This window comes from Haliotis asinina, chromosome 16 (assembly GCF_037392515.1).
Source record: "Haliotis asinina isolate JCU_RB_2024 chromosome 16, JCU_Hal_asi_v2, whole genome shotgun sequence".
In the NCBI taxonomy this organism is placed as follows: domain Eukaryota; kingdom Metazoa; phylum Mollusca; class Gastropoda; order Lepetellida; family Haliotidae; genus Haliotis; species Haliotis asinina.
In genome coordinates this window covers 44,249,322-44,271,590 of record NC_090295.1, presented here as the reverse complement: position 1 = coordinate 44,271,590, position 22,269 = coordinate 44,249,322, and the positions used below count along the sequence as shown (strand labels likewise).

At 39.4% G+C, this 22,269-nt stretch overlaps 1 protein-coding gene across 1 annotated transcript in view; it reads left to right on the top strand.

The window, feature by feature from the left end:
• Nucleotides 1-22,062, top strand: part of LOC137268197 (DNA-directed RNA polymerase, mitochondrial-like) — a 40,205-nt gene extending 18,143 nt beyond the window's left edge. Inside the window, exons 13-32 of the mRNA XM_067802734.1 lie at nt 97-138; nt 597-673; nt 1,913-1,979; nt 2,481-2,616; nt 2,927-3,060; nt 3,524-3,624; nt 4,534-4,654; nt 7,727-7,811; nt 8,565-8,676; nt 10,946-11,024; nt 12,444-12,566; nt 13,076-13,198; nt 13,847-13,924; nt 15,324-15,512; nt 15,798-15,955; nt 16,660-16,758; nt 18,806-18,878; nt 19,172-19,254; nt 19,747-19,823; nt 20,567-22,062. Coding sequence (XP_067658835.1) covers nt 97-138; nt 597-673; nt 1,913-1,979; nt 2,481-2,616; nt 2,927-3,060; nt 3,524-3,624; nt 4,534-4,654; nt 7,727-7,811; nt 8,565-8,676; nt 10,946-11,024; nt 12,444-12,566; nt 13,076-13,198; nt 13,847-13,924; nt 15,324-15,512; nt 15,798-15,955; nt 16,660-16,758; nt 18,806-18,878; nt 19,172-19,254; nt 19,747-19,823; nt 20,567-20,616 — 2,007 coding nt within the window. The 3' untranslated portion in view covers nt 20,617-22,062. The remainder of the gene's footprint in view (nt 1-96; nt 139-596; nt 674-1,912; nt 1,980-2,480; nt 2,617-2,926; nt 3,061-3,523; nt 3,625-4,533; nt 4,655-7,726; nt 7,812-8,564; nt 8,677-10,945; nt 11,025-12,443; nt 12,567-13,075; nt 13,199-13,846; nt 13,925-15,323; nt 15,513-15,797; nt 15,956-16,659; nt 16,759-18,805; nt 18,879-19,171; nt 19,255-19,746; nt 19,824-20,566) is intronic.
• Nucleotides 22,063-22,269: the final 207 nt, after the last annotated feature.

Sequence of the window (22,269 nt, the reverse complement as noted above, 5' to 3'; positions counted from 1 at the left end):
GATTGTATGACTAATTTTATAACAATAACACACAATCAACCATGGTATGACATCTTCATTTGGATGAGTTTGTCATTTGCCCTGTGTGTTTTTCAGGATGTTCCACCCAAACCCTGGCCAGACCACATCATTAAGTCAGTAAGTGTTACATAGCAATTTTTCATCCTGTCATTTATCCTCCATATCTCCAGGGTATACGTTCCCATAAATTCACACCATACCCTAGATGCGTTTGCATGAATTTATTACCTCCATTGGCTGTTTTTTTTATCCAATCAAGTGTTTATGCAGGGAAGTTGAGTGTACCAATCACAACTCACTTTTGATCCTTTGATTATCTAAACGATTAAACATGGCTACACAAATCATGCAGAGGTACTTTTAAAGAGGTAGAGGAGTTCTTGCACACTGTCAGAATCTTTGCCCATGTTAGATGGCTGCATGGCTGGGTTACAGAAGAATTGCATCTGAAATCAGATTTTTCTATTTTTAGTGATCCCGAGAGTTCTTTCTAAACAACACTCTCACTTAGATTTGTAATTAAACCATTATCACATGAATGGCTGTTGTTTCCTGCATGTTTTGTCTGTCCACAGATTGGGAAGACCCTGTTTGATGTCATCCTGTATGACATGAAGATAGATTCAAATTTATTCAGGAACACAAATGAAAGGTGAGAACAAACCTGGGTCTTAGGCACGAAACACAGGCATCTTCCCTGGAGATCCTGCGTTTGAGTAGGTCTCCAGCAGTGAGCTTAGTTTTTTGCCACACAAAATTTCAGCTATGTTGCAGCAGTCTGTATATACTTGTGTCTGGAGCAGACAATCCAGTAATCAAGAGCATGAGCACCAATTAGCATCGCCTCTTACAAGAAACGTAGCTTACTGAAGATCAATTCATACCCAGATCTTACCCAGGTCAGGCCCCCAGTAACCTATGCTAGTCAGAAGAGGGACTGAGAAACCAGATTTGCAGACTGATTGATAGTCCCCTGTCAAAGTAAGTAACTATGTGGATCACATAGTGGATCTGGAGCATGTCACTCTTGGTGCTTTGACTGGCTGGATGATGCTATCAAATTCCATTGCTGGTTTGTCTTGTCCACACTTTACTGAGCAATATTTACAGGCTGCCATAATATAACTGGAATATTTCTGACTGTGTGAGTTGTCACCGATATGCAATCGTATTATGTCAAAGGGATTAGTGTTGGGAATTGGTTGAAATCTCACAGTTGATGCTTGCTTAATTTCCATCGAACAATCACTGAAAAAATGTGGTTAGCGTCATTTTTTCAGATTTCCCTATCCAGGTTGTTATTGAGATAAGTATAACATGAGGCAACTTGCTGCCATAAAGTGATGACTGATATATCACCAACATAATCTTCCTGTGGAGTCTTTAAGAAATATTCAGTAATAATTTTTTCAGTTAATAAAATGAGTTTTCTAAGAAATAACACGTTTTCAGGACCTGACAACTTCAAAGGTATGTTCCATCATCAAGTGTTCCAAACACTAAAACAGTAGTTCCAAAATTTTTTGTGTTCGATTAATAGAAAATGTAATCGATTGTTTGTTGTTCAGTCACTGTGACCTAGATAATCTACGATTGTTTCAATTAATCAGAACATTGCTAATAATGATACCCATGCTTGTCGTAGGAGGTGACTGACAGGAACAGGTGGTCAAGCTTACTGTCTTGGTCGTCATTTCATCTCAAATAGGTAGATCAAGGGTCATGTTGTTGATCACCTGATTGTCTGATCTGATTGGTTATGAGGCTCCCTGATAAAATTGAGTTGAGTTAATGAAGAGCTTGTCTTTTTCTTGATCAGTCTGCATGAGATTTTCATTGGCATCAAATCAAGACTGACGACTGTACTACTTTACTGATGTTTTGTTTGTAGGAAGATGGTACCAGCCTTCTACTCTGTGTACAGAACCTACGGGCACCGAATGATTGAAGAACTGAAAGTAAGTAGGCTTCTCCGTGTATGTTGTGACAGTTTTCTTGGTTTGTTTTTGGATTCACTTAGAGGCTGTTTTCTTGATTGAATTGAAGTATGTACAGACAATACTCAGTAAGTCACCATGAATCTTTTCACCAAGAATCTATCTGTGCATTGTTTGAGTGTCATCAATTTGTTTGCTGTCAGCAAGGAAGTCTGGTCCAGACCATCAGGTGACTGACATCATGAACTTCAACCTGGCTAAGATGATATGCAAACAAGTCAGCCAATCTGACCAGCAGATCTTGTTCATTGCCTCTTACAATCAGCATGAGTGGCTAATGACCAATTCTAAGCCAGGACTTCATGTTGTCATCATAAAACCAGTGGCATGGAGCATTACTTGCACTGTTACCAACTGATTAGTCGTGCCCTGATTATTTATATGATTATTTACATGAACATCACTTAGGAGTTAAAATGTCAGATGTCTTGGGATGCAATGTAGTGTAATATGTCTTTTCAGCCGAATCCTACCTTAGTGCGTGTCTATCAGGGTGCTGACCTTGATGAAATGACTTTTGACACTTGTGACCTCCCAATGCTGGTACCACCGATCCCCTGGGTGTCCATGAACCATGGGGGGTTTCTGCTGGGATCAGGTACATATTCCCACCGTCAGACATAATCTATGTACCGGTGTATAGTAATGTATGTTCTTGAATTAATAATCAAAAACTGGTTTTCATATTGCATGTAATTGTAAATGAAGAACAGTTTTTTATATCTCCACTTTAAGACATATTTCTGTAAAATATATCCCACCCCCTTCTGCCATGACTACAGTGTGTAACTTACTACTTATGTCTTTCCCAATACCAAGAAACATGCCTCTTTATTACAGTATTTGCTGATCAGGCTTTTTGCTTCCCATGTCATATTGAGTAAAACCATGTTTATCTGTGGCAACAGTACCTCTTGTGCGACGTCCTGACAACTTGAATAGGCAGTCTGACCGCCTGCAGAAAACCCCAGTCAGCAGGATCCAAGCTGTGCTGGACTCGCTGAACAATCTTGGAGCATGTGCCTGGATCATCAACAAACCTGTATGTACCTGTCACAATACACCTACAGATACCTGTCACATCACACCTATAGATACCTGTCACATCACACTTGCAGATGCCTGACATTTTACATAAGTGGCCACCAAACACATCACACCTGTATGTACCTGTCACATCACACCTGTATGTACCTGTCACACCACACCTGTATGAACTTGTCACATAACACCTGACACATACCTGACACTTTGCCCCAGTAGTTAACGGACATATCACACCTCCATGTACCTATCACTTGACCCCTGTGTGTACCTGTCACATCTCAACTGTATGTACCTGTCACAACACACCTGTATGAACTTGTCACATAACACCTGCAGACAGCTGACCCTTTGCCCCAGCAGCTACCGGATATATTACTCATGTATGTATTTGTCACAACACAGTTGTATGTACCTGTCACAACACATCTGTAGTACCTGTCACATCACACTTGTTTCAGATGCTGGACCTTATCACTGACATCTTCAAGAACAAAGGCAACCAGGAGCTTGACATCCCTCCCCCTGTGTCCGAGTGTCCCCCCATGCCAAAAGTTACTCAGTGAGTGACATTTACTAATTTATATTCTCAACATCATTTGACTAATCAACAAGATCCAAGAATATTCTTCTTGTAATGTTGGATGACAGTGAATCAGTATATGAAAGTTTTGACCAGACATGGTGGTCCTGTGCTGAGCTGAGGTCACACATCAGTTGAAGTTAAGCAATGTCAAGCACGGAGAGTCTGTGGTAGGGTGACCGTGTTTATCAGCTCGACACCTGAGGGTTGCTGGGACTTCAGTCCAGCCCCACAATGAAGCACATGTGGTACGTCGTACCTTAGGCAAGTGAGTTTGTTCAAAATTTGCCCTATTCACTAAGGAAAAAAATAGATACCTGGTGGGATACGTCATGTTTCTATAACCTTTTAGTGCCCAACAGGCAGCTTTGGTTATCCAAGGTAATAATGTGCTATGCTATTGATAGTTCGCACTATGAGCATACCTAGTGTGAAGTTTGGCACGATATAAATAGAAAGATTACATTAAAAATCTGAGCTGATGTTCAACCTTGAGATGCTTCATCATTTCTTCCTCCATGGGAAGTTGAAGTTTGAGTAGGTCTTCAGCAGTCGGTGATGGTTGTGAGAGGTAACTAAACTCGATAAGGTGGTCAGGCTTGATCGTGAGTCATTGTTCCTAGGTGGTCATTGTTCCTAGGTGGTCATTGTTCCTAGGTGGTCATTGTACTAGGTGGTCATTGATGTTGCTCCTGATTGATTGATTGATTGTTGGCAGGAGGGCTAGGAGGACCAATCTGAATGTGTTTTCAGATGTTGGTGGTCAGCCATTTGGCATTGGCTGAAGTCCAAGGCAAAATGTAGATTAGCTAGGTTAGCAACTAGTGGCATAAATGGTGTGGTATCTTTAGTATATATACCTGACCATTGATTTTTGGTTGTTTGCAGAAATATGACACCCCAGGAAAAATCAAAGCATTACATGGAGAGACTGAAGATTAGACAGCAGAGGAGTGACGCTCATGGACTGTGGTGTACAGAGTTGTACAAACTGTCTATATCCAACCATGTAAGTGTACTCCCATGGGCTGTGGAGTTTTCCTGTACTTCTTGGTTGTAAAGGCTGATTAGCACCAGGATCTGAACAAATGGGACATTTTTTATGGATAACGGATTCGCTTTTTTCTTTAGCACAACATTTCAGAGCTATTTCTGGCTCTTTCATCATTCACCAGAGATGCCAACCATTACGCTTTTGGCGTAATAATTACGATTTTCATGCCCATTTTACGCTGTTACGCTTCACATTAAAAACAATTATGATTTTTAACCAAAAAATCACTGATAGTCTGTTATGTGCAAAATAACAGAGGCGACAGGTAGGGAACAAACTGCAGAATCACCGTAATGCTTAAGCAATCTCAGCACCGCATGGCATTCCAGACGATTCCTACATTATGTTAGATAGTTAAAGTCACGTGATGTTTCATATCAAAGTAAGGAGCTGTGTGCACATGTCTTCGCTGCATCTCAGTACTTCCGGTTCGTGATTCAGCAATCAAGATGTCAAAACGAAAGCGTTTCGACATGGAAGGCAATGAATCTTCAACAAAGCAAAAGAAATTAGTTCAAAAGTTCAGACAGGAGTATCGTAAGGAATGGCCCATGCCTGAAACCGTCACGATTAGGTGAAACGCATGTTTTCTGTACATTGTGTAAAGTTGACTTTTCAATCTCTCATGGAGGCCATTACGATTGCAAAAGACATGTTGAAACAAAAAGACATACCGATTATACTACAGTCTATCATTAAGCAGGAGACAGAAGTTAATTCCATTACAAATGCTGAAGTGCTCTTTACGCAGTTTTTGGTAACACAATCTTCCGATTGCAGCGTCTGACCATGCAACAAAATTATTCAAGAGCATGTTTCCAGTTTCACGAATAGCAAAGGAATACACATGTGGAAGAAGTAAAACTACTGCAGTTATGAATACTTTAGCAGAAGATAAAACACAGAAATTGTCAGAACATATGAAAGTGGGTCCATTTTTGGGTCAGTTTGTACCCATGGCAGCAATGATGGGACTAGTAGTCAGTTGTACCCAATTGTTGTAAGATATTTTGACAGTAAGCTTGGCAGAGTTGTGACTGTCTTGTTGTCAATGCCTGACAGCAATGGGAAATCGAATGGTGAAAACATTTTCAGAATTATGGACACTGAATTGAGTCAGAGGAACATTCGTTGGGAAAATTGTGTTTCATTTGGATCAGGTAATGCCTCAGTCATGATGGGAGTCCACAAAGGTGTGTCAAAGTTTGTTTTAGACAAAAATCCAAATGTTCACATAGAAGGCTGTCCTTGTCATTTAATCCACCTAGCTGCACAAAAGGGATCCAAAGCTTTGACTTGCAACATTGAAGAGTTTTTGATAAACTGTTATCTTGACAAAAGCTCTAAAAGAAAACATGAAGTGCAAGAACTGCAACAGAAATATGGAATGAAAGTTAAAAGAGTGATAAAGCATGTGTCAACTAGATGGCTGTCACTGGAAGATTGTGTCAAGAGACTTGTAGTATTGTGGGAACCTCGGAAAGAATCCTCGGAAAGAATATTTCATGTCACAACCAGTACCAAAATTAAAACAGAATAAACTAAAAGACAGTGAAAGTAAGAAAACTAAGAATCCTAACCATTCAACAAAGGAAGAAATAAAGCAGCAACACTCAAAGAAAAATGATCATGCTGAAACGGCAAAGGAAACAACTAAATACCAATCAGGAGCACAAAAGAATTTGAAGCAAAAGGAGAAAAGTGAAAGTTCTTCCTCTGGACAGGCTTCAAGATCAAAAGTTGAGAAGAAGAAACAAAGTAGAAGTGAGACTCTGGAGGAAGGTCATGGTAGTGAGGCAAGGATTACAAGAATACAGGCAGGTTTTCAGGACCCCAGAACCAAACTGTACATGCTCTTTCTGATAAACATTTTGCCCATTTTCAACAAAGCCAATCTGGCTTTACAAATGAAGTCTCCACAAATCCATAAAATGAGAAGGATTCTACAAGGAGTGTTAACAGATCTCTATGTGAGATTCTTAACTCCAAAAGCTGTGGCAGAAGCTAAGGACATTTTTAGTATTGACATTGAGAATAGAAGAAACCAGAGAAATAAAGAGGAGATAGTTATTGGAACTGCAGCCAGGACTTATATCAAAGACCAGACTAAAGCAGGAATAAAATCTGTGACAGTAGAAGATTTCTACTGAGAAGTTAGACAGTTTTTTGTGAATTCATGTAACTACATGCTGAAATCGTTTCCATTGGAGAAGGACCTTCTTCAGCATGCTGAAGTTTTGGACATTGCATTGAGAACTACTACAGAGTTTCTCTCTTTGGAGTATTTCATCACTAGATTCCCAGTTCTGACCAAATCCTTGCAGGCTGAATCTGGTGATGTCAGTGACAGTTTGGAATCAGAATTTCTCAGTTATCAAGCAGACAGTTGAATGAGGAGATCCTACAGTCAGAGAGAATTGATGAAGCTTGGAATTTAGTATCATTACTTAAAACCCCAGAAGGACAGATGAAGTACAAATTGTTGCCACAAGTGATGCTGGGTATATGTGTAATACCACACAGCAATGCTGATAGTGAGAGAATTTTCTCTCAAATGACGAAAAACAAGACTGACTTTAGGCCAAATCTATCTGTAGAAGCACTTTCTTCCATGATGATTTTGAAATCATCCATGGGAGCTGAACAGTTGAAATGCTATGAACAAATCCCAGATAAGAATCTTTTGCAGAAAGCAAAGAAGGCAACATGTTTCTCTACAGTAATAAAAATAAATGTGAGCTCACTTAACTGTTTTATCATTACACTTCCAACCCCCCAAATTACACTTTTTCATCAACGTCATTACACATGGGATCCAAATAGGGTTGGCATCTCTGCATTCACGTGTGATGTTTTCATGTTTGTCCAATTTCTAAATGCCTTTCAAAAACATTAAAGTATCTAAGGTCCGGTTACAAGGCTGCTCTTTGCTGCTGCTTTCAGTCACTGTATCTTCAGGACATAATCAGCTTCACTGCAGTGTTAAACAACCTGGTCTTTGAAAGTACAGTAATACATCTTTTTCAGTTTCGAGATGAGGTGTTTTGGCTTCCCCACAACATTGACTTCCGTGGTCGAACGTACCCCTGTCCCCCACACCTGAACCATCTAGGTGAGTTGAACTAAGGCATAAAATTTCGAGGTTTGAGACACCCAGAGCTTTCGAGGTGATTTAAATTTCAAGGTTTAAGGACCTAAAATATATTAATATTTTAAACAATTTTAATTTCAAGGTTAATAAGAAGATGGCCAGAAACATCACTTCCGGGATGAATACTCACTGGGTTATACGCAAAACTCCTAATAACGAGTGATATTATGACATTTCAAAAAGGAATGGTAGCTATGTATATGAGTGAACTGTGTCAGATATTACAAAGTATCACAAAGTCTGGAACAAAGCTACTTCAGCAGTGTTAGAAGATTAAAGATTCTTGTAAAGTTATCTCTGCCAGTTCTTTCAGTGGGTTGGTACGTCACAAGTGCCGCTGTTCCAATGAAAACCTGCCGCTATTTCAATGAAAATGTGTCTGTGAGATGTACAAGGCCAATGCTAGCTGTAGCCCCTAACATGGAAGGAGTAGGTCATGTAACGAAGTGATGATATCTTCAGTCTGACTTACCCAATGCCCAGGGCCCAGCTCTCCATGTGATCACAGCCCTCCAATTATGATAAGCCTGTGTTAAAGAGTAGCAATTATGATTGTCTTAGTGCTAAGATAGCCTTGTGGAATTAGGGCCGCGCTTGCATCCCGCACTGGTATTGTAAATGAAATGCATTGAGTATGTCCTCCATGACGTAGTGGCACCAACTATACTCAGTTATTATCATTTTCCATAAGTGTGTTGTCATGCTTTGTTTCAGGGAGTGACGTAGCTCGGAGTATTCTGATGTTTGCTAAGGGTAAACCACTGGGTGATCACGGGTTGGACTGGCTGAAGATTCACCTCATCAATCTGACTGGCTTCAAGAAGAGGTACAGTGCAGCAGCAGTATATCTTGTATTGTAATCTGTTTACAGTTGTGATGTTTGACTGTAAGACGGTTTTGTTACACTTAGATGTTGATAGAGAGACATGACAGATACAGGGGGACTTTGATGTAGATTTGGCTGGGAAATGTATTTCCTTCCAGAGTATTTGTCAAGTTGGCACTGTGGATAATATTAGCTTTTAGACCTACTGAAAAAGATTGCTTACGAAGTAATATTATTCCTCATGTTTAAAGTAAAATCAATGATAAAAGCTGCTTAAAGATCATATATTCTTTGAGGGGTTACAGATGCATAAATCATTTATTGACATTGTTATTAATGAAACCCCATCAATAAAACTACTCATTTCGACATTTAATTACCTTAAATCAACCTTTTTGACAACAGTGCACATTTCACTCCTGCAGACGAAATTTCAGCCATTTAGAGGAGCACACCCCTTTGACTTAATATGAGGTATACCTGGGTGGGTTGCGGTAGTATTCATGTACATTTACAGGGGTAAATTGTCTTGTTTATATGTTTGTCTAACCCACAGTCATGACAATTATTTTGAAAATGAAAGCTTTATGTCATCATAATCTACTGCCATTTAATTTTGTCACCTGGTTTGCTTATTTTCCGAGATACAACTAGTTTTCATCAACGATTCTATCAAAATCACTTCTTAATGGATATAAATCATTCTCTTACAAGCATGTCATGCAAAATCTTTTTGGTCACGATTGAAAAACATAGTTAACTATGAGTAGGAAATAATCTAAATCTAACTGATTCTCAAACTGACTTTAGACCAAGATGCCACAATTTTGAAAAATGGCGGTTCCCAGTTGAGAACATCCGTCAGTCTGAGAATAAATGCTATTTACGATTGGTTTCACCGAGTTACAAAACCTAAACTACTTTCTACTGGTAGTAAACTATGTATTTTGATTGATATACAATAGGATTTTGCATGACATTGCTTGTAACATAACAATTTCTCTCTTGGAAGTGAGGTGGGTGTCAGTATAATACTACTTGTACTATTACTGTCACTTCGACGAAAACCTTGATTACTTCCCAGGAAGAAATCCTTGTCTTACAGGTTGTGTCGTGCAAAATCCTTTTGGTTGTCAATCATTTATTAGTAAGTATTTTGGATTTGTTTAACTCGATGGAAATAGCCTCTTCTATCTAGGAAGTTAGTTGGGTGTCCAATCACCCCATTTAATAGGTACAGGCTTCCACAATGCTCACTTTGCACTCACAAACAACATATTTAACATGAACTTAGGAGTCCCAAGGAAATCTGTGGATGGTGACACCATCACCTGACACCTGGGAGCATTTGATGGCAACCTAACGATTCGGCATGTCTTTGTTGACATGTACACATTTTATATGTAACTGAAGATCCTTCCTCCCATGCCATCACTGCATTTCGCTGCAGTGCTCTGGTGACAGAGATATGTAACCTGTGTGTGGTTTCGTTAGCAGGCGAGTGGGAAGAGGGCGACTTTTTGGCAACTTTTAATTGCTTGGTATTAACTCCATTTTTTAAGAAAAAAAACCTGGGGTTCTGCTTAAGACTAGCCATGTCTTTCATATGTAATGGTTAAAAGAGTGAAAAAAAATATGTGAGTTTATTAATTTTTTACGATTCCTGAATGTTAGGCGTTGGTGTTGATGAGTTTAAATGAAGACTCCACTGCTAAGTGAAGAGATGAAACAGGATTCAAAGGTTCATTTGATTATATGTGCAGTGTTTTACATATTGAATAATAAACCAGGATGATTTTTATTAACTTATGAACCATGTAACTGCTTGCAATACAGGAAATATAATCCCAATTTGAGAATGATTACTGGCATTTGATGTATTTGACACAGGCTAAATATCATTCCCAAGCAGTGTTCTGTTGTTCAAAACAACCTTGGCTATGATGAACCATAGACACTAAGGTTAGAGTTGCGATCACCTTAAGAAAAAGATGCGCCCGTTGCACAAAACAACCTTAGGGCAACCTTAACTCAGACCGTAACCTTAACTAAGGCTGAACTCTTCATCGCAGGAGTAAGGGAAGCGTCCCTAGTTACCACAAGAATGTAGCATGTCCAGTTGACTCATTCCATCTCTGTACACTCTCTGCTCTCAGGTCTAAGGTTGTAATCTTAGGGATATGGTTGACATTAAGAGATAAGGTTGTTTTGAACAACGGAGCACAGGTGTACAGAAATCCCTGTAATGTTTCTCTGTGTATTCTTCCAGATCATCAAACAAAGACCGATTGGTGTATGCCAATGAAATGATGCCAGATATTTTAGACTCAGCAGATAATCCGATGACGGTATGTTGTCTTTTGAGAATTGGAAATGTTGATTATCATTGTAAGGCCTGAGCGAGTGTGTTCTGGTCCTACTTTCAGCAGTGTGTCTGTCATCATATTGTTTGTCTGTTTGTAAAGGGTTACAAGCCAATCATAGCTTCAGGCATTATTGGTACACGATGAAGTAGTGGTAAGGTTCTAGCACAGCAGGGATTTTTGTCTAGCAAAACAGTGATGTGGATGTAGTAGAGTGATGACCGTTGGGTTGTTACTGTTAAGTGGGGATGGTGGGGTAGCCTAGTGGTTAAGGCATTCACACATCACACCGATGACCTGGGTTTGATTCCCCATATAGGCACAGTATGTGAAGCCTATTTCTGGTGTACCCCTACGTGATATTGCTGGAATATTGCTAAAAAACAAAGTAAAACTAAACTCACTCACTCACCATTTCATTGGGTGAGTCTATGAGATGGTGCTTCTAATGGAGGGGTGCTTGTCAGACGAGCGGTGGAACATACTAATGGATTCATTTGTAATTAAATGATAGATATTATTGGGTTGACCTTACTTGGGTACATATCTGCCTTTTTTGGTGATGATAGATTAATCGGCAGTTGATATGGTAAGAACTGCCACAGCTCTTTAAATAACAAAAAGTTCAAACAAGGTTGATCATAAAATAAAAGAAATCCTATAAATATCTGGATGATTTTCTGCATATCAAGACCACCACCATAAACCTGGAATACTCCTGAATTGTCTTAAGTACTTTAGTCAGCAGAAGTACTTGATGTTCCGTTAGAATATTTGAGAAATTTAGGTTTAAAGTTTCTTTGTTTGTTGTTCAATGCCACACTTGGTAATATTTGTCTTACATGTCAGTAGTCAATAAATGATAGAGTCTGGATCCGACAATCATGAGATTGACAACATGTGTGCTGTTCTATGCAAATGTAATCACATCATACTATCATTCTCAACTCCCTGGGGATTATAAAACTCTGAGTCTGAGTCATTGTGGCGTTCTTATCCTTACGAGGTACCCATTCACAGCTGGTAGGATTTGGACACATAGTCACAATACTTTGTCCAAATTTTGCTGGACATTGCTTTTTCCACAACTAGGTGTTTGCATGTATTCATTTACCAATGGATTCATGGGTTCTTTTAAGTGCACAGGGCTGTGTACTGTACACTAGAGGTTGTGACAACACTGAAAGTTTCTGCACATAGAGTTGACGCTTAGGTTTTATACACCTGGTCACCACTACATCAAAGTCTTGACCTAAAGGCTCAGAGAATATTATCACAAACTTATGTGAAAGAAAGAAGAATGATTTTAGACATTTGAGTGGAATTCAGTATCCAAAATCACTGTCCTGGTGTTAAATTGTGTGCAGTGCTTTGTGTCCATTGTCCTGTGTCTATTTTCTGTAGGGAAACAGGTGGTGGCAAGGATCAGATGAGCCCTGGCAGACCCTGGCATGCTGCAAGGAGATCGCCAACGTTGTCCGCTCACCTGACCCCTCTCAGTATGTCTGCCACCTGCCCGTGCATCAGGTAAGGGAGAAAAGTTTGGGGACATTTGGCAGAAGTGCTGGACAGACCTGATATCTTGGCACTGTCAGTGCCCACACACCTATTACTTGTATGGTGTGATGACCAATGTTTTTCTTTTCCTCTTTTCTTAGTGTTTCTATTTATATTTTTTAAGTTAAACAGTTTTTGCTGTCAAGTTATGCTCATAAAAAAGATGTCCCAACCACCAGTTTTAGAAAAATATGAGGAAATTTCATTTGATGGTAATAGGTGCTTAACTGATATTACCTAAGGCCTCTCTGAAAGGTATTCATTGCCATGTATCGTGTTCACATTTATTGCACTATTTCAGAATTGCAGTTATTTTGCACTTCATTGTTTTCATTTGGAGACAAAGAGACTATAGTGAGCATGTATTTTCTATTTGGTAGTGTGCCTGGTTTATTATTTGGTGTATGGAAACAAAAGCACAAACATAATTCCTGGATAAGCAAATGTAATGCCACCAAATACCAATATATTTGTTTCAGGATGGGTCTTGTAATGGACTGCAGCATTACGCTGCATTGGGGCGGGACCAGTCGGGTGCGGAGTCTGTCAACCTCTGTCCTTTTAATGAACCTCAAGATGTGTACAGTGATGTGGCGGAGCTGGTAGGGACTGTGATGATTGAAGCGATAAACAATGTCATTTGAGGGTAGAGTTGGGTATTTGATGCTTTGAAGACTTGAACATGATCCTTGGCGTCAAATATTCACTGACACCTGAAATATCTGAAAGTCCGCAAATCTGAAAAATATGTTAATATTCATTGATGTGCTTGCTGATTTTACCCATGCATGTCCGTGTTAGAATACTGGTCTTCAGTAACGCATGCTTTTTGTGAGAGGCGACTATCAGGATCGGGTGGTCAGGCTTGCTCACTTAGTTAACACATGTCATCGGCTCCCAGTTGCAAAGACTGATGCTGATGCTTTAGATCACTGGATTGTCTAGTTCAGATTCAATTGTTTACAGACTTCCTCCATATAGATAAAATATTGCTGAGTTTGGCATGAAACTAAACTCACTCACTCACTTACAAATTTATTTTAGAATATATGTACATTTGTTAAATTTTTAGGTAGCTACACCTTTCTCTTAGTTGGATGTTGCAGATTTGTTAATTTAGGGGATGTAGTTAACGTAGATTAAAATGTGGTAATGCTTATGATGGTGATGTCAATATGATGAAGGCTGGTGATCAAGCTGATGAAGATTATGTTGAAGATGCAGGTGGTATGCAGTGGTACATGTTGCAGGTGGAGCAGGTGCGGCAACGGGATGCAGAGGAGGGACTTGAGATAGCCAAGTTGCTGGATGGATTTGTCAGACGAAAAGTAAGTAGAGGCAGAGTCAGCCAGTGTCATAAGAATAATAATACTGAAAATTTACATTGTGCTGTATCCACCTGCTAATGGCTGTCAGCAACAACTTTGTATTCTTGTGTGTTGGCAGGTGCTCATAATTCATTGTTACGGCTGACTTCTTATTGGTTGATTATCTACCATTGTACACCAGTGGATCTGTGATAATATCAACCACTGAACAAACAAACCAATAAAATAACATTCAAGAAACAAACAAATGCACCTGTGGAATATGACATTTTTGGGGTGTTTTTTTAATTATAATCATTTTTCAAAGATCATAGGAGATTGGTAATGTTTTATCAGTTACAAAATACCAAACCAGTAATAGTTCATATTACGTTTTCAGAGCTTTTTACTTGTTTTGTGTTGTCAGTGTAGGAAAATGGATTTTCTTTTAAGAAGTGTTATTTTCCATGCTATCAGGTATTGGGTTTGTAATGTTAATTAGTCAGAAGTTTGATATGTTAGTTACCAGAAATAAGTGATTTCTTAAGAGGATGCATGTAGTTTATAAAATTTCACTTGTTACCTTCGTTTTGACAGTTAAATTCTGTTGGAATTATCCTTTCCCAGTCAGTTTACAGTCGCAGCTTGTGCTGACATGCCAAGCTCAGTTGGCATATCCTGATGTGTTTTCTTATACGCATTCCAAGTGCAGTATGGTTGAGCTGCCATGATTGGTTGGCTGACTTCATTGTGGGCCAGAAGGCAGCTACTTGACCAGGGTTAATGGTTAGTGCTGGGGGTATATAAGGGCATGTAACACTCTCAGAAGTTGTTTGATTCAGGATACCCTGGTTGTATATTAAGTCGGGGGATCTTCCTCCTTTCCTTATAGTTAGTGTGTGTGGGTGGTGTGGATTGGTGGATGGGGGAAATGATAGGATTACAGTAGGCTTTATTTTGTAGGAATTAATTTGTAAGGATTCTCTTTTTACACTAAACAGATTACTAGGTGTGAGGAAAGCTTGTATTTATTCTGTTTGGTTACTTTTATTAATTATTAAATTATATTTAATTGATGAATTTGAATTGTTATTATTCTGTGACAATCTTTAGCCATGACTTTAACTACCATAGCACCTGAAATAAAGTTCGTGAAAGGTTCTGGTTTCAAGGCACAAAGTTAGCATTCATTAAAATAATACACAATGCAAAGTCTGCTACTGAGAGCGTTAAAACAACATTGAACCTTGACGCTCATCTGAACCTTACTGTCACTAGGCGACCCACTGCAACAGAGGTGCGTATTACATCAGTATGTTTGCTGATGTGAACTGAAAGTGTTACCTAAACATTATGTCATGAGCACATTGTCTGACTGATGTGGAAGCCTGTCATGTTAAGTGTGATGTCCATGTCGCAGGTCATCAAACAGACTGTCATGACCACAGTGTATGGTGTCACAAAGTATGGTGCCAAGTACCAGATCCAGCGTAAACTGAAAGATATACCAGAATTCCCCCAGGAGGAAGTGTGGAGAGCTAGTACCTACCTCACTGAAAAGACCTTCCAGTGTCTCCGGGAGAAATTCACTGCCACAAGAGAAATTCAGGTGAATACTTTCTATGGCATCGCACTCATTTTAGTGACTACTTATGTTTCTGTATATTTGTTTTGATAGCATTTGTATATAAGTTTCAGAAATTGTGTAGTATCTATGCACTGTTGTCTTTAAATTACCCCAAATCAAGCTCATCGTGCTCTGTACTTCTATAAGATATAGTACAGATTCTAATAAAGATAACTGTTAGAATCTGATAGACACCACTGTTTGAAATGTGAACTTGATGGTTTATGTATCTGATGTTGCTCATCATGAATCTCCTCTGTGTTTCAGGACTGGCTGACTCTGAGTGCGCAGCTCATTTCCACGATCCGCCACAAGCCAGTGGAATGGATAACACCCCTCGGTTTGTTGGTCGTGCAGCCTTACCACAAACAGCTGACCTTCAGCAGGCTTGGAATGAACATCATGGACTCCTGTATCAATGAAAAGTAGGGACAACTTGACTCCAGTCTTTTTGTATGGGTGGGTGTGGGATGGGAAAGCACTTTGGAGATTGAGGTTGCAGCTGTTATGCAGGAGGCAATGCTTGTTTTAAGAGGCTGCTGATGGGATCAGACTTTCAAGTTTAGTTGATCAGTGTGGTAACATCCATATTGTCTTCAGGCTGTTGAAGTAGGTCATTGGATTGGATGATGCAGACTCTGATTCAGATTACAAACATCTGGAATATTATGTGTACATCTGTAAACAGCTAACATCTATCTAGTGTGGACTTCTACTCTGTGTTTACTTTGAGTCTTATCCTTTTCTTACTGTTTGAGTTGAACTTGTATATGATGTCAATTGTTGATGGCACAAGTGACATTGTGTTAAAGGTGAAACAATCAGACATTCAGTTTCCAGTTTATACAAGCTTGTGATTCTTGTCACCATACCCATATCCATGGGCTGAAGCAAGGTGGTGAATGTCTATCTGAACTTTTTCTTCCTGTATATAACTGGCAGAACACAGTTTTGCTGAAATATTTGTTAAAAGGAGATGAAGTCCATCTCTTTCCTCATAACTAGGAAATTGAGCCAAGCATATTCTGTTGAGTCACAAGAAAGGTGAACACTGTTCAACACATACATAAAGCACTTCGGAATTTATGATTGGTCTTACAGAAAACTTTCATGTACTTTTTTTTTTCAGCAAACCAAATTCTGTTAAACAGAAAAATGCTTTCCCTCCAAACTTCATCCACTCACTGGATTCCTCTCACATGATGCTGACATCCCTGTACTGTTTGAGGTAGGTGACATGGACCCACAGTCAAGACAGTTGTCCCGGAGGTGAACCATATGAGTCTATGCAGTCATACAGGTGTCCATCCACATGGTGAACCCCTAGAGAGTATACACAGTCATACAGGTGTTCCAGTGGTGAACACATAGAGAGTATACACAGTCATACAGGTGTCCGTCCACATGGTGAACCCCTAGAGAGTATGCACAGTCATACAGGTGTTCCAGTGGTGAACACATAGAGAGTATACACAGTCATACAGGTGTTCCAGTGGTGAACACATAGAGAGTATACACAGTCATACAGGTGTTCCAGTGGTGAACACATAGAGAGTATACACAGTCATACAGGTGTTCCAGTGGTGAACCCCTAGAGAGTATACACAGTCATACAGGTGTTCCAGTGTTGAACACATAGAGAGTATACACAGTCATACAGGTGTCCATCCACATGGTGAACCCCTAGAGAGTATGCACAGTCATACAGGTGTTCCAGTGGTGAACACATAGAGAGTATACACAGTCATACAGGTGTTCCAGTGGTGAACACATAGAGAGTATACACAGTCATACAGGTGTTCCAGTGGTGAACCCCTAGAGAGTATACACAGTCATACAGGTGTTCCAGTGGTGAACACAGAGAGTATACACAGTCATACAGGTGTTCCAGTGGTGAACACATAGAGAGTATACACAGTCATACAGGTATTCCAGTGGTGAACACATAAAGAGTATACAGAGCCCTACAGATGAACCAAATAAGAGTCTATACAGTCATGCAGGTATCCGTCCACATGGTGAACCCCCAGAGTATACACAGTCATACAGGTGTACATGCAGAATTAAGCAGGTGCCCCTGTAGAAAACCGACACAGTGTATCCACATTCATTCAAATGTTGATTGTGTTGAACCATAGAGAGTATGTATGTCATTGTATGTGTCGTATGGTGGTCCCATGGGTTAAAGTCAAAGTCACCTCTGTGTTTCTAATTTGGATTCTTACTGTGAAGGTTTCCAAGAATTCGATCCATTACCGATCTGACGCACATGTAGCAGTTGTGATGAGATCACCACATGCAGCTTGGGTTATTTAATATCCCAGGGAGCACTACAGCATGATTGTGTTCATGTTATCAATGTAATCAATAACCACAAACAACCTGGCTCATCATACTTCCGTGTGGCAATCTCACAGATATATCAACTCACCAAAGTCTTGGTTTGAGAGTGAGAAACAAGTTGTACAGAGGGTAACGCAGTCACGCAGCGGTCATGTAGGTCAGAGACTGACAAAGGCAGGCAGATTGATGTAGGCCGAATGATGTTCTCCAGTTATTCATGTGTCCATGTGTGTGTGTGTCAACACAATAATCAGCCTTATATATGTTCACAGTCACTAATTCCTGAATATTCAAACACGTTGCAACAACATTGCCCCCAAATTAGAACTTTCTCAGGCTCCTGGAAGTAAACACTGCTAGTCAAGGGAGGCAACTCTGGAGCACTACTTTAAAGGCCTGTTGCTAAGATACTAATAGCGCTGAACATTTATGATACGAAATGTGACCAATAATAACTATCACTTAATCAATAATACAATTTACAGAAAATACACTCTCGTAACAATACCACCGTTTGGGATTTTTCTTCAGGTACTAACTATTCTCAAAATAGTTATACAAAAGAACCTTTTGTGAAATAATAGTTGAATTTTCCATGCAAGTTGGATGTCACTATCAAAGTTACCAAACTGTCAAGGTTCTCCATCCTGTTGAAACAGGGTTAGATGACAACATCCTACCTGTGAAACTTTAGAGTATGTTTTCCCATATACGTTGGCTATGAATTAATGAAAAGTCTTCTAGTTATCTAAACGGTGATAATATACTGGACAAAAATAGTGAGTGATATTTGCAATATTTGAAATTATGAATGATGTATTTATTCATTGACATACTGATAAAATATCAGTCATCAAAATACCAATATCCCTAACTTAGTTTGTCCAGTATATTTAATTCCTCCTGACACTCTGATGGACTCTGTGTTTCAGGGCTGGCATCACCTACGTGTCTGTACACGACTGCTACTGGACACATCCAGCTGATGTGGAGATCATGAATAGAGTGAGTCTCACACATGCAATATATAAACACAGACTTAGACTGGCTTCAATTGTCAGGCCTCATGTACAAAAAATAAACATTTGTTGGCTTTAAATGTGTTCTGAAATTTTGATTTGTTACAAATTTTCAAGTGTTCTTAAGATTACAGTATACATATCACATACATATATGTTATTGTCAGCAGACACCAGCTGTGAAGACTGATCTGTGAAGCATAGTTGTGGTGTCCTTCTTAAAAAATAACCCAATGTAAAAAAATATTTTAATAAACTCCCTGATGTGTGTTTGATCAGATATGCAGAGAGCAGTTTGTGGCCCTGCATGAACAGCCCATCCTTGAAGATCTGTGCCAGTATCTCCTACAAATGTTCTGCAGGTAGGTGATAGGTGTACCTTGAGCTGTGTCAGTATCTCCTACAAATGTTCTGCAGGTAGGTGGTACCTTGAGCTGTGTCAATATCTCCTACAAATGATCTGCAGGTAGGTGGTACCTTGAGTACCTGTGTCAGGGTTTTCTGCAGGTGTGAAGCAGGTAGGTTGTACATTCAGTACCTGTGTCAGTATATCCTGCAGGTGTTCAGGAGGTAGGTTGTCCTTTCAATACCTGTGTCAGAATCTTCTGCAGGTGTTCAGAAGATAGGTTGTACCTTGAGCGTCTGTGTCCGTATCTTCTGCAGATGTTCAGCAGGTAGGTACATTGACACACTTTCGTAGTTTCTCCAGGTTTTGAACAGGTAGGTGAAGCATGGTAACAGTATACAAATTAATATCTATACATCATGCTGCAGCTATGTGAAAATGGTTTATGTAGCTATCAGTCCTTAAGATGAGGTTACAGATTCATGAGTGTTTCTTCGTTTTCTTCCAGGGATGGTGATTCAGAAACTGAACCTGAAATTGCTGAGACATTCCTCAGTTCTGTGTTGGCTGAGGTCCCATCTCGTGGTGAGGATGTCACAATTGCTTATATCATGTTCTGGGCCTATAATTTCAAAGCTCTTCATGCTAAGATAGTCTTAGGTTAATGTTCATGTGTGGTACTTACAACTATCTTAGCACTGAGTAAGCTCTGAAAATCTAGGCCCTGTTGTACACTACCAGGCATATTGTACTGTAGAAAAGTCAATCTCACTTTAGGCATATAATTCATTTTTATTATCTTAAGACCTGTATCATAATGTTATGTCTGTTACATAGTATCAAGTAAACCCGTGAAGAACCGGGTTAGAATCTCGGCCTTTGTGTCTTTGCAAGTATTACATTTAAAAGAAATAATATTTTGACCTCAGCTCGAAATGCTTTGCAGTACAATACATCATGACAAGGTCAGACACCTCTGTGTATGCCACCCGCCCGTGTTTGGAGTTGGGGGGTCCTCTAAAAAATTAATATTGTTTTAATGTAATCCTTGAAAGGATTGTCTTCAACAATCCCTGCTTGTTGTAAGAGGCAACTAACGGGATCAGGTGGTCAGGCTCGCTGACTTCATTAACATGTCCCAGTTGCATAGATTGATGCTGTTGGTCACTGAATTGTATGACTCATGGCTCCATTATGTACAGACAGTCGTCGCCAGAATATTGCTAAATTTAACATCAAACAAGCATGGACCTTGTGGCATGGATGTTAAAATTAGCAGCTACCACATCTGTAGACAGGTTGTGTGATTGTTATTTGTATCCTTTCAGGTACATTTGATCTGACAAATGTGTTGAAGTCTGTCTACTTCTTTAGCTGAGGGACCAGTGGTGTACACGATGCTGAATCTGGAACACTATGACCTCAGCATTTCAACTGTGATAAGGGGAAGACATGAAGAGTCTTCTTGAGAAAACAATGTTGCTGTAAATGAGACATGAGATCATGGTTTCTTGGTTTGTGGAAACAACTGAGAGTGGCTCCTGTCTTGTGAATTTTAAGGGATGGATGTTGCAGATAGAGAGGTGAATGTCCTGATTCTGTGGAATCTTTGTGGTGGATTATATTCTTTTTAGCAAGATTTATGCTGTCTGTGGAAGTTCAGAGATGAAGATTATATTTCTAGTCAAAACTGGAGAAAGAAGGGACAGAATACTGTGATAACTACCACTATAAATTCAAGTAGCAATCCTGATGATCCAACGCAAGAGCAGATTTCAGACCTCCACCTTGAAACTTTGTCTTGGAGTTGATGAGTCATGGAAGCTGCTATGTTTCTTTGAAATTTAAGAAAAAGCTGTGATCACTGGTTTGGATCCTGATTGATGCATTTAGATGCTTGTGGATTTTACTGAAATGGTCCAAGAAACTCACATAATATCACATATCTGAAATACAGTTGAATGTGGTTCTAAACCCAGTTCACAACCTCAGTAACTCCATGCATGAAGATCTGCTTACTTGGTTACCCTTACTTGGCGTAAAAGGCAACTAATGGAATTGAGTGGTCAAATTTGCTGAATGCTGTTGATCAGTGGATCGTCTAGTCCAGAATCAATAATTTATATACTGTCACCATATAGCTGGAATATTGCTGAGTGTGATGTTAAACCAACCAACCAGCCCTCAGTCACTCTCTACTGTGCAGTCTACTACCTTGACCCATGAGAAAAATACTGACACATGACTGTTCTGCTTTGATCATGGTGTCTGTACAAATGTTGTCATTATACTGCCTGGTGTAGGCCTGGGTTTTGGTCGTTGGTCAGTGTTCTAAGCAGCAGAAATTGTTTGACAGTTAGAAATGACAGCTGTGTGATTCAGCAGATCATGCGTTATCATATTCCAGTGAGTGAGTGAGTGAGTGAGTGACATAATACCCACGCTGTTAATCACTGGTTTATTTGATTCAGACTCTATTCACCCACTCTAATATTATGTGCCTTACTGCTTCATGTTAATGCAGGATGTGTTGGAGGTGTGTGGTTGAAACTGATGAAGTCTTTTTTAATGAAAAATATGTACACAAGGTTTGTGTGCATTTTAATTTGAGGATTGTATGGAAAATGATTTCTTCACAGAATATGAATATGAATGGTGATGAATTTCGTGTTTTGTTTTCATTTTCAGTTCAATGACTAGAAGTCAAATGAACTGATGTTCTTGCTTGTTGTCCCATCATCCCTCAGTGGTTGTTGGTTGTTATGACTTCAGTCAGACAGATACACAGCGCTATATAAATAAATCACTATTATATGAAACTACATTAACAGATTTTATGTTGTGTTCCTTAACAGTATCACATGAAATAGTTTGCTATATTTGGAGATACAATGAAACATCACTGGGTAAGGTTTGAAAGGACAGATGTAATAATGCTGTGAGTTTGAATAAGTAAATATGGAATGTGTAGGGACCCAGATTTTATTTTGAGACAATCATAAGTTTGACACAGCAAAGTTTTAGACATCTG